This window comes from Nanorana parkeri, unplaced genomic scaffold (assembly GCF_000935625.1).
Source record: "Nanorana parkeri isolate BGI_ZX_2015 unplaced genomic scaffold, ASM93562v1 scaffold1182, whole genome shotgun sequence".
Taxonomy (NCBI): domain Eukaryota; kingdom Metazoa; phylum Chordata; class Amphibia; order Anura; family Dicroglossidae; genus Nanorana; species Nanorana parkeri.
Window position 1 is genome coordinate 454731 of NW_017307450.1, and position 11756 is coordinate 466486.

The window sequence follows — 11756 nt, forward strand, 5'->3', positions numbered from 1 at the left end:
ATACACATACATACATATGTATGTATGTATGTGTGTGTGTGTGTATACACATACACTTGATTTATTTAACATATACCCATATAGTACCCACCGAATCACTTGCATGGGGGCAAACATCATATAATTTAGAAGCATCTTCTGTGCTCATTGAACATCTGCAGCAGTAGAGGAAGGACAAGAAGACGTAATGAATAGAAAATACAGTAATTCATATCATGATGAAAACATAACCATTTATATAGAAAATACACCATTACATGTCATTATTGCAATGCTGTAGTGCTCTTCAAGCACTGATTGAAATATAGCAGTACCTGGATCCATTTGACAGCTTTAAGATAACTTGGTTCTTGAGATCATAGACCTTTCCTAACCAGCAGTCGTAGGCAATATAATCTCCATACATGATAGGCTGAAAAAAAGGGAAAACGGAAGGTTAGACTTGGATTCACCAAAAGACTTCTCCAACTATCTTCACCTCTGAGTACAAGTAAGCACTTCAAGGCATATAATAAAGCAAAAAGCAAAGGGAACTCAAAAGGGCAGGAACAACCAGAGTTCCGTCTATTTTTGCTGTCAGACTTCATTATGGTAACATAACATGAGAGCAGACACAAGGTTACAAAATTTAGCAAACTTTGCAACGTGCTTGGCCACATGCTATGAAAGTTTAGCGGATGATGCTGCCGACTGTGCGGCACAGGGGGTGGGCTAGGCAGATCCAAAGTAATGATGAATAGGTTAGAGCTGGTCATGTTTTAAGTTCCCGTTATCATGAGACTGAAGAAGGCTTACCAGTAACACCGCTATTTTCTGGTGTCACCCAATGGCCAAAAAAGACCCATTAAAGAGGATCTGTCACAGGGGTAGGGGGCAAGCTACTGCAGGTATGAAGTGCAGGTATGTCTATACCGGCAGAAGTCTCCTAAATCTACCTATACCCGCTGAATTCAGGAGAGTTCTAAAACTTACAACGCTTATGGGTCTATTGAAAAAAATGCATAGCTTTGATATATTCATAAAGAACAGAGTGACTATGAAAACCACAGCATTATGGCCACTAGATGGAGCTGAGTAATATAGGAAAAATGGTTTTAGGCGCTACAATGTTACAATTCAAGAGGCCACTGGAGGGAATCAGCATCTAAATATAACCATTGCTGTACCCACAGTTTCAACGGTTACATTTATATGCCCATTCCCTTCAGCGGTCTCTTAAATTGTAACATTGCATCAACATGTATGTATTTTCAATGATCCTCAGCTTTATCTAGTGGCCATAACATTGTCATTTTCCCATTCACGCTGTTCTTTATGAATATACCAATTGATGAACATTCGACTGGAAGAGAAAGTACACCAAGAACATTTGCTTTTGCTCCATTCCAATAAACAGTTTTGCTGGACGAATAAGCAAATGTTCTTAATAAATAGACCCCTCAGCATTGAAGCTAAGCTTAAATTGCTGAACCTGGGAGCTAAATTGCAAAATCTAAAGTGTGTCATCAGTCTGGTTGTGCAGTGCAGAATAGAAGTGCAAATCACAAGACTAGCTGTACGGAATTGCAAATCCCTTTGGCAGGTAAAACTGCTCATTAGGGACGCACTGATAACAGTATCGATATCCGTGCCGATACTGGGCATTGTCACGAGTACTCGTACTTTTTTTTAAAATTGATTCAGCTTCCTGAAGTCCCGCGCTTGCTGGGACTTAGCAGGAAGCCTTCTGGGGAACCATCTCAACCTGCTGCCCGCACATCTCCCCCTGCCGAGACCCTCCTCATCTCCCCCTGCCGAGACCCTCCTCATCCCCCCTGCCGTGACCCTCCTCATCTCCCCCTGCTGAGACCCTCAGCCCAAGACAATAAGCCGGCCACCCCGGAACAGAGCAGCAGCACAAAGTATGTAGCAAATTCATATACTACTACATTGCAGTATAATGTATTGCTGGGATTTGTAGTTTTCTATAGCCAGTGCCATTCTGTATTGCTATATAATGTATTACTGAGATTTGTAGTCCCTCTACAGCTTGAAGTCTGTGGCAGAAATACCAGGGTCCGAGCGGTCCCAGCTGCGACTGGGCCTTGGCAGTTCATCACTGTCCTAAAATCATTAATCTGTATTATTTAAAAACAAAATGCCACATGACACAAAAAAGAAAAAAGGTATTGGTAATTGGTATCAGCGAGTACTTGAGGAAAAGCATCAGTACTCGGTCTGGAAAAAATGGTATCGATGCATCCCTACTGCTCATATATTTCAAATGTATAACACCTATTTGCTTGAGTTTACCTTTGATGATTTCATAGTGAATTGATTACTGTAATATTATTTCAACATTTTCCTTTTCGAGTTTGAATAGCCCTGCTGATGTGGCTCTTACAGAAACAAATTAATATGCATACTAAATAAGATTATTGCTGGTCTCTTTTTGCACTTCTCTGTTGCATGCCGAGTGACATCTTACCCAAATGTGCTGTAGATCTTTGCTGCTGACTGGGTGCAGGAAGCAGTTGGTTCCCACCAGTTTCACCATGCAGTCTATATTTACGTCGACAACCGTGCCACATTGACTGTCCTAAGAGAGATCAACAAAGTTTCAGAATCAAACGAATGGAAAGAGAAAAAAAAAAAAGTCACTTTTTTAAGAGGGGTTAATATGTGTAGCTACCCAAAGCCCTTTGTCCCACAGGGGCCTGTGTTAACCTGCCTGTTTCCATCAAATCCTTGCAGTTCCCCGTTCTTGAATCCCATCATGTTGAGCCTCCATTTAATATAGGGAAGTTGAGACCATTACCCTTGTGGCTCCACTCAGTCAGAAGCCTGAAGATGTCTTGCCAGGAAGGAAGAAGCAATCTATCTTTTGCTAGAGATGTGTGGAACTAGATGGACATAGCTGCTGGTACAGAGCTCCCTCTGCTAAATGAGGAAGGAAAACCCACATTTTCTGTAGAGACAACCTGAAGGATTGGACGGTATCATGGAACAGGAAAGCTATTTGTAAGACAATATCAGGATGGGGGGATAGGCTGGTGGATAGCTACATGTATTACAGCCACATGTGCAGAGTGAATGTGACTGAGGATGAATGCATGACGTGTGTTTGCTGTTGTTAGCTCATGTGAGATCTTATACAAAAAATCTTGCTTCTCATGTGACATCTGATGAAAATCTTGCTTCAAGTAAATCAGCGATGAGAAATGGCACACGTAGTCCCCCACAGGGCACAGTATGTTACCTTTGTGCCAGTTCGGCGTACAACATCTCTGGGCACCAAAGAACGATCCTCCAGCTTCAGCTAAAAGATAAAAGGAAACATTTAGTAAATAAAGCTCAATCCGTTACAGAGGTTTATATAGATGACAAGGCACGCAGCGGTTTTACATATTGTACATTAACATCAGTCAATGTCCTCAAGGAGCTTACAATTTTTTTTTTAAATATCCAATTTTTATTGAAATATACATTTTTAAGACAAGACCAATACAGTTTCAGATGCAGGCAACCAGTAATAAAACAGGCACATATCTCTGCTAGTCCGCATGCTAAAAACGTTGCTTTAGTCGTGCGTCTGCACCATAAAAAGACATAGATCATAAAAGCGATCATACTAGACAAAAAAAAAAACAGGAAAGATTGGAAGGAATAGAAAGATCCAAGATTGGCAAGGAGCTTACAATCTAAATCACACATGCATACATACACATACCAGGGCTAATTTAGAAAGGAGTCAATACATGTTAAATACAAATCTGCTTTCCTATGACTGGGCAGTGGAATGGAGTGTCAGCTCCCTTTACCACTAGAAGGCAGGGCAAAAATGACACCTAATCTGGATTCACTCCTGCTTTATAACGAAGATACCACCCGACAGAAAGCGAGTCCTACGCACAGATTGTAATACCTCCAGTTCTACTTGAATGTGTCACCATTTATGAAGTACCTTGCTGGCTATAATGGAAAACATAGCAATGAAATGTTAACAGTCCACATAGCTTATCCGGTCAATGGTGCACTGTCGGCCAATGTGTCACTGTTTATGAAGTACACTGCTGGCAATCATGAAAAACATGGCAAATGAAATGCTTACAGTCCACATAGTCCATGGTGCACTGCCCGTGAGTGGGTCATAAAGTACACTGCTGACAATAATGAAAAACATGGTAATAAAATGTTAACGGTCCACATAGCTTATCCGGCCAATGGTGCACTGCTCAATTTACCTCTACAATTACTACATGCAAGGATACTTCCAACTGTACATTACGGAGGGGAATTCTCACATCATAAAGTACCTGTGCACATGTGGGCAAATTCTTGTTTGGAATACAATGTTGGTATATTATTCCTTCTGCACAGCACCTCCATCCCCATTAAAACGTATCGTAAATCCATTCACAGACACTTATTCAATACCACCATGGCCTGTATCCCCATAAAGTGCCAGGACCCCCCCCCTTCCTTTTAGAGTCATATTCTCCAACAATTCAACCCCATGTATCACTGGCCCCTCCCTTTCAGATTGTAAGCCCTCAGGGGCAGGACCCTCCTTATCATCTTGACTTGAATTGTATTGGGATTGTAATGTCTTCCTTATATTGTAAAGCACTGCGCAAAATGTTGGGCTATATAATTCTTGGATGATGATATTATTATTATTATTAAGTGGCTACACAAAGTAGCAGAGATTAGGCGAAATCAAGATCTCATTCCATCATCTCAAAACAAACACGGAACATGCTGCAAAACATGCTGGTCTCTCTCTGCCTGCTGACCCGGCAAAAACCACTATATAAAAACACATCACATGATGACTCACAGGACCTCAGACCGCCGGAGCAGAGGGGGAAAGAGAAGCTGCAGGGACTGGTCTAGCAGTCAGGCAGGATGGAGGATAGGGTGGGTATATCTTTTTTTAAATTTATTTAGACCCTAGACCAAAATGAGCACTTAACCCTTGAAGTGCGGGGAGGGTTAGCCCCCACTGCAAGGGTTAACTTTCCATATCCCTGGAATACTTTTTTAAGTGGATAGGCCAATATCTGAAAATAATTTCCATCCAGCCCAACCAACCAGATGATTTCTGTTCATACACTAACAAACAGTCATAATTCCTCAGTAAATGCGGGCTGCCATTATATCCTGCACCAAGGTCACATTATAAATGAGTTATGGTAAAGCAGCTTTATGATTAAAATAACTGACGACTCAGATGCTCCTCCCTCTTGTTTAGGCTAAAAACGGTCTCCTCGCGGTCCTGAAATTACATTTTCATTTGGCATTTCATTTACATACATTTTTCTATAGAACAGGTGTTCTTGGAAACCCCTTGGGAAAAACATAAGGAATTCACAGGCACGCATTGTCATGCATTATGCAGCATTATCCCTGTAGGAGAATGTATAGACGAGAGAAATTATACAGATTCAGAATGCTGCAGCCTCATTCAAAGTAAAGCTGTCATGAAAGTAGCACAGGGTCCGCCACACTAACCTCCTTGCTCTGCTACGCCTCTGCTTTACCACCTTCTACGGCCCGTTTACATGTAGGTGACAGTGTTTTTGTGCTTATCTGCGGACGTTTTCCCTGCACATTTTTATGCTCGTACACCAAGTTGTGTGTTTTTACGAGCAAAAATTGTTCCATCACGCGTTTCCTATTTTGTCTGTAGGGACGAAACGCGCTGTAATCTGCCAAAAAATAAATAAAAATTAAAAAAGCTCATACTTTTTCGAGGGACAGGCATTTTTCTGTGCTCAGGTGTAAGCAAGGGCTATAGAAATAAATGGAATTTCCTGTCTAGAGTGTTTCAGTGTTCAGATACAAAACGCCTAGGTGTGAACGGGGTCTAAATCAATGATCTGGAACTAGTTTGCAGATCAGGAAAGTGGAAAAACAAGTCTCAAGTCCCTATCTGAATGCCTGCTGTGGGTCTTGCTTGTTATAGTAAAGTGTTGATAAGAATTTTTCAAGCTAACTGAAATGAAGTCAATAAAAAATGTCATGCATTAAAAAGTGAAGAGAAGTGCACTTTAAAACACTGTACTTATCTTTTTTTTTTTGCCTTTTAAGCCCGACCAAAACCATCCCACCCACCCCCTCAGCAGAACTGTACTTTCCGAGATCAAACAGGCATGGTTGTGCCATTGTTTACATCCAGCAGCATAGTGCTCCCTCTGCTGGCCGCACCTGCACATTACAGCCCTACAGGCTTCTAGTCTCCCAGCCAGAAGATGCTGGTGACGTTCTTCAACTATCTGCATGTGGCGGCGCCATCCACAGTCATTCCGAGCACCCACTGGTATATCCACATGGGAATCCCGGTAAGGTGTGCAGCAAGGATCCTTTCTTCTGCCAGTCAGAAAATGGACGCGGCCGGGAGAGGGAGACTTGCAGCGCTGAATGTCAAAAAAACAGCAGAGAGGTGACCCTTAGTATGAATAGGATCTGCAGAGAGTGACGGTTGGGATTGTTGGTTAGGGGAGGGGGGGCAAGAAGAATAAGTGTCTGATAGTGCACTTATTCTTTAAGACGAATGTCAGCACACATCAATGTTCAGTAATGGGTTTTGGTGTGAATGAGCCCTAAGGGGAGTGCTTATGGTCCCTGTTAGATGTAAGAAAAACCTTATAAATGTAACAGGCTGAAGTGCTGCTGTCTTCGGGCCGCATTATGGTGCACTGCATTAAGCCAGTCCTTTAATTGGAATTTGGCTGCCCCCTTTACCAAAAGAAAGGCATGCTGTGTTTCTGCCAGGGCATGTCCACCAGCAAGGTGTGTTGGGGTGTCATTTATAATCAAATATCACCGTATCTCACCAATGCATAGAATATGCATTGCCACGTTACTGCAATAGTGTAAATAAGCCTTAGGCATCCTGTTCTTTCAAGATTTACATTCTCTTCAGCTATCCTTCAGCTCCTCTTTTAAAGGGTATACAAGACAATTTGTTTCCCTAGTTTGGTATAAATCATGGACAGGTTAGAACTGTTTGGTTTATATTGCTGTCTATATAGGGAGATTCATCACCCATGTCACCGGGAAGCGATGGGAAATCCAAGTTGTGAGGTGTCACTAAGACAGGGACAGAGGAAAATCTTGTCATGGTGACAACCACCTAAGAAGAGACATGCCCTCGCTTTTGGAAAGCTTAGTTCCTGCTGCGTCTCCGGGACAAGAAGTCGACAACATGAAAACATATCTGATGCTAGATCTTCTTAAAATAAAGAGGCAGAAAGCCATATGGTGAATAAAAAAGGACCGCTGTCCTCTTCCTAGTAACTAGCTTTCCATTGGCTAAAGCAAAACTGTTCAAGCCTAAAAACGCATGAAAAAAAAAGGAAAAAGTTTCAAAATCGCCCAAAAGCGCTCAGGTGTGAATGGGCTTAGGGCGAAAAGAATACTTAAAAGGCAAAGTCCATCTTTTCAAAAAGGTAACAAATGTATGCTTTCATAAATTTGCATTTAAACATACTATTTACTTATGTATTATGATTTTGCATTGGAGCCAGTATGGCAACTGCGATCAGTGAATTGCAAGTGCAATGCTCTGGCTTCTGCAGACCATTCCTCCCAGCCCCAGGTACGTACAGAGGTATGAACTTTCAGCTAAGGGACAGGAGCAAGTATGAATGGACTACAAGTGCGGTGACATCACCATTGAGAACTAGGAGTACCTCTGCTGCGGTGGCGGTGCTGCGGTCCTATAAAAGGATCTGTGAATGGACAATGTGGCTGTGATGTGACCAGGTTTCACCCTAAATATGGATGTAACATGGAACACGGTCCTTTAACAAAAGGCTTTCCTTCTTGATGAGGGTGCATTCTCCTTTTCTCATCATACCCACTTTCCTTCTCCCAAAACACCTTCTCCTCTACAGCTCTCTTCTTACCTACCACATTCATTTTGTATTTCTGAATATAATGCACTCCAGCCTTCAACATGATTGGGGACACTGTTCACCTTTGCTTTTAGCTTGTGGAATCTTGGCCATCCTTCTCACACTCATTTTTTTTTAACGTGCTGAAAATCATTCCATGATTAATGATGGGGAACTCAGGCCCATCTGTTCTACCGTTGAGGGCTTTGATAACCTATCACGCAGAACCTAATGCTCTCTTACAAGCTTTATATTATACACACTAATTCCTTTTTATAGGACTGGTCTTATTGTTATTCCTTTCAAATCCAATAAAGAAAGCATCTCTGCATCCTTGCACATTCCTCATCCCTGCCAACTGGTGCTAACCGCTACCAAATGCAGTCCGAGGCTTTTGAGATTTGTATTCTACCCCTGAATACATGCCCAAAATGTTACACTGAATCCCATTCATGTAAGAACAGGGGTGCAAACAGCCAACTTCAGGTCTGGACCATTAGGCCTTTTACTTGCCCCCTCCCTTTTAGAATGTAAGCCCTCATGGGCAGGGCCCTCCTTACCATCTTGTCTTGAATTGTAAAGCGCTGCGCAAACTGTTGGCGCTATATATATCCTGTATAATAATAAATAATAATAATACTGCCCCTTAAAGTGGACCTGAATTCAAAAAAGTGATGATTTGCTATGTTATAGAGCACATTTAGAAGGCTCATTTAAGCCCAAGCAATGTCCTGAAATAGGGATGCACCGATACCGTTTTTTTGGTATCGGGTACCGATATTTATCTTTCAGTACTCGCCGATACCAAGTACCAATACTGGTACTTCCGCTAGCATGAAGCCAACTTCTAGGCAATCAGGAAACCGGGTGGCATGTCATTACCCGCTGCCCGGCTACTTGAATGCCCGGGAAGCCATTCAAACAGCATGGAGCCGGCTTGCCGGTCAATCAGGAAACCAGGAGGCGGGTCAAGCTTCCCGGTCAATCAGCATCGATGCGGCCAAATTGCATAGAGCTGGCTTCCCAGCCAATCAGGAAGCTGGGCAGCGAGTTATTACCCCCCGCCTGGCTTCCTGATTGGCCTGGAAGCCGGCCCCATGTTCCCTCGTAGCACTGCCAGGGAGATTGCCTCTGACTGGAAGATCCGGTATCAGGGGTAAGTATTGGAGCATTTGCGCGAGTAGGAGTATCGGGAATACTAGTATCGTTAACAGTGGAAACCTACCCTAAGATGTTTAGTTTTTGTCTTGAATTCCTCTAGAAAAATAGCAGAGCACTTCCTTCAGTTACCCAATTAAGTGAAAAGAAAATTCCGGTTACCTTCATCTGCACACGATTGGGTATTCAAAGTGAACTGGAAATTGTTTTTTCGCATGATTGGATAATTGAAGTGAATTTTCACACAATTTATTGGATATAAATTCTCAACTCCTTTAGTAATCTGGGCTCTGTGTACATAGGCAATGAGCTCTTGGAAGCTGTAGTTCTGGGGACATTCCTTAGTCAAAAGGAACTATGCTCCTGGCAGCTGCCCCTGTAAAAAGCAACCAGTCACCCTGCACAACGAGAGAGCACAGCAGTAACTGGTCTTGCACAAAGCTCCTGCACAAAGGAAAAGTTCCACACTCGATTACTGCACAGACCTGGAAGATATATACAAAGGACACCAAGTAGTAAGAATACACATGACTCTTGTATTTAGATCATTTTTGCTTTTCCCGGAGTTCAGCATTATTTTTAAAGAAAATTTGAAAAGGTATGTGGGGAATTGATGTCCTCTTATGTGCGCACTTGGTCTGGATGGACTCTCTTTAGGACCCTGCATATGCTCTTGTTATGGATGCTGATGGATGAAGGAACGCCTTCGCCTTCTAATTGCCAGTCCCTCAGCGCTGTAACAATCTTATCAGTACTGCCCTCAGGCAGGACTGTGGACCCTCTTTGTTGGTTCTCGAGGAGGCTCCGCATCCCATTGCCTTCTTTTCGCCTTCCGATTTTCTCTTACATTGCTTTCAACTTCTTTCTTTGCAACACTCTCGCCCATTTCTGGACCTTCTTGTCCTGCTCCAGCTCTTCTTCCTCTTGCTCGTGTTCCTTTAGGTTGCTCTAACTTTTAGTGCTGACAACAGGTTCTCTTATATACCCCTTTTGTTTTTGGAAGCGACTTTGGATATCATCACAATGTCATAGCGAGCCCTCCTCTCACCAGCTAGACAAGATTGCTATAAGGCCGGGTTCACACCTGTACGTTTTGTAGCGCGTTCAGCGCTCTACAAAAACGCTCAAACATGAAAATCCCATTGTTTTCTATGGGTATGGTTCACACCTTGCCGTATTTCAGCCCGTCTGAACGCGCTACAAAACGGCCTACGCCTTAAAAAAGGTACATGAGCTTCTTTGCGGCGTTTTTGTCGCGCGTTTCCATTGGGATACAGCCAAGTAGCCCTCGGAAACGCGCGTTTCTCGCGTGTTTTTTTTTACCGCGAATCGCTGTAAAAACACGCGGTAAAAACGTGCGTCGCGACAAGCGCGCATATTCGATACGCCTAGTTGTGAACAGAGCCTTACTGAACCCTGTTACCTGCGACCTTGCTCTATCTCCTCTGGCCCTTTACACCCTGGAACCTAATGGGGACCGGTATGGGACCTGACCTTATATTGAAAGCTGTTGCTCAATCCTTCAAGCTACATTCCCACAGGTATCCCCTGGAACATGTCTCCCTTTTATATCTGTAAAAATACAGTCATTCTGAATTGAGAAAGCTGGTTGGATGACCAGTGAAAGGTCTTCAAGAAAAATACAGCAAGTCCAGTTGCCTTGACTTATTCTTTACAGCTATACCATGACCTGGATGAATGAGAACCTTCACAGACATGTCTCCCTTTTGTCCTGCATATTACAATTGTTTATTATGAACAATGTTGTCTGTGTTACGATTTAGAAGGATTAACAATGTTTGTTCTTTCATGTACTTGAAAACCTTAAGAACACTTTTGATTTTACAAGAAAGTTATGTGAAATGATGAGTATTTGTTGAGAGCATCCATACAGCATATCATCACAGAACGCAATGCATGGAAATGCTACAGTGTGTCATTGCCGGGGGTCAGTAAATGGTATAGAACTGGGAATACAGAGCTAACAGCGTACAAGGATTATGATCACGTTGCCCCTTAGGGGCAGAAGCCCAGAGGACCTGGTTGGTGTAGTAACCTCTCAAGAGACCACAAAGGCGGCATTTACTGTCATCTGCGATTGTGACCTATGACACTGCACAGACAATAGGCTCAATGAAAGCTATGTGCGCATTTAACAAAAAGGTGAGCCGTCTTTCTTTGGCTGGTTCTCTCTGGAACTGCTGACTGCAACAGCAATTGATTCAATTCCTGTGGTGTAAAAATGTTAGTGCTGCGGTAGCTGAACATATGGGCTGCCTGCCAGAACACTCCTAGGATACAATGCAGACATACTGCATCAGAATGAAGTCTACTCCCTACCGCGGTCTGTACCACCCCGCTGTCACCGGCTCCTGGCAGGATGTTCGAGAATCTCATAGACGGCTCTGTGATAGAACAGCATGGCTACAACCAGCTACGTACAGACAACAGCCAGAGTTAGAAAAAGCTGCAGCCTTCTAAGCGATCTGCATTAAAGTAGATGGAAACTCCAAGTGAAGAACATGTTGTTTGTTCTGTGTATCAAACAATTGCCTTTTTATTTAGCGCCCATTTACTGGTTTGTAGTGAGATAATGTGCGTTGCATCAAATACGAACTCCAGGGAAAAAAAACAGGATTTTCTTTTGTACTCATAATAACAGCCTAGGAGCGACCCCTGACAGCGGCAATCCAGCCTCCCCCCCTATCACACCCCCCC

At 43.0% G+C, this 11756-nt stretch overlaps 1 protein-coding gene across 1 annotated transcript in view; it reads right to left on the reverse strand.

Moving 5' to 3' along the window:
• Positions 1 to 11756, reverse strand: part of UBE2O (ubiquitin conjugating enzyme E2 O) — a 64283-nt gene that overhangs the window by 43114 nt on the left and 9413 nt on the right. The window contains exons 2-5 of the mRNA XM_018568408.1: positions 3239 to 3298; positions 2468 to 2578; positions 315 to 412; positions 92 to 155 (exon numbers count right to left, since the gene is read on the reverse strand). Of these exons, the coding sequence (XP_018423910.1) occupies positions 92 to 155; positions 315 to 412; positions 2468 to 2578; positions 3239 to 3298 (333 nt within the window). The remainder of the gene's footprint in view (positions 1 to 91; positions 156 to 314; positions 413 to 2467; positions 2579 to 3238; positions 3299 to 11756) is intronic.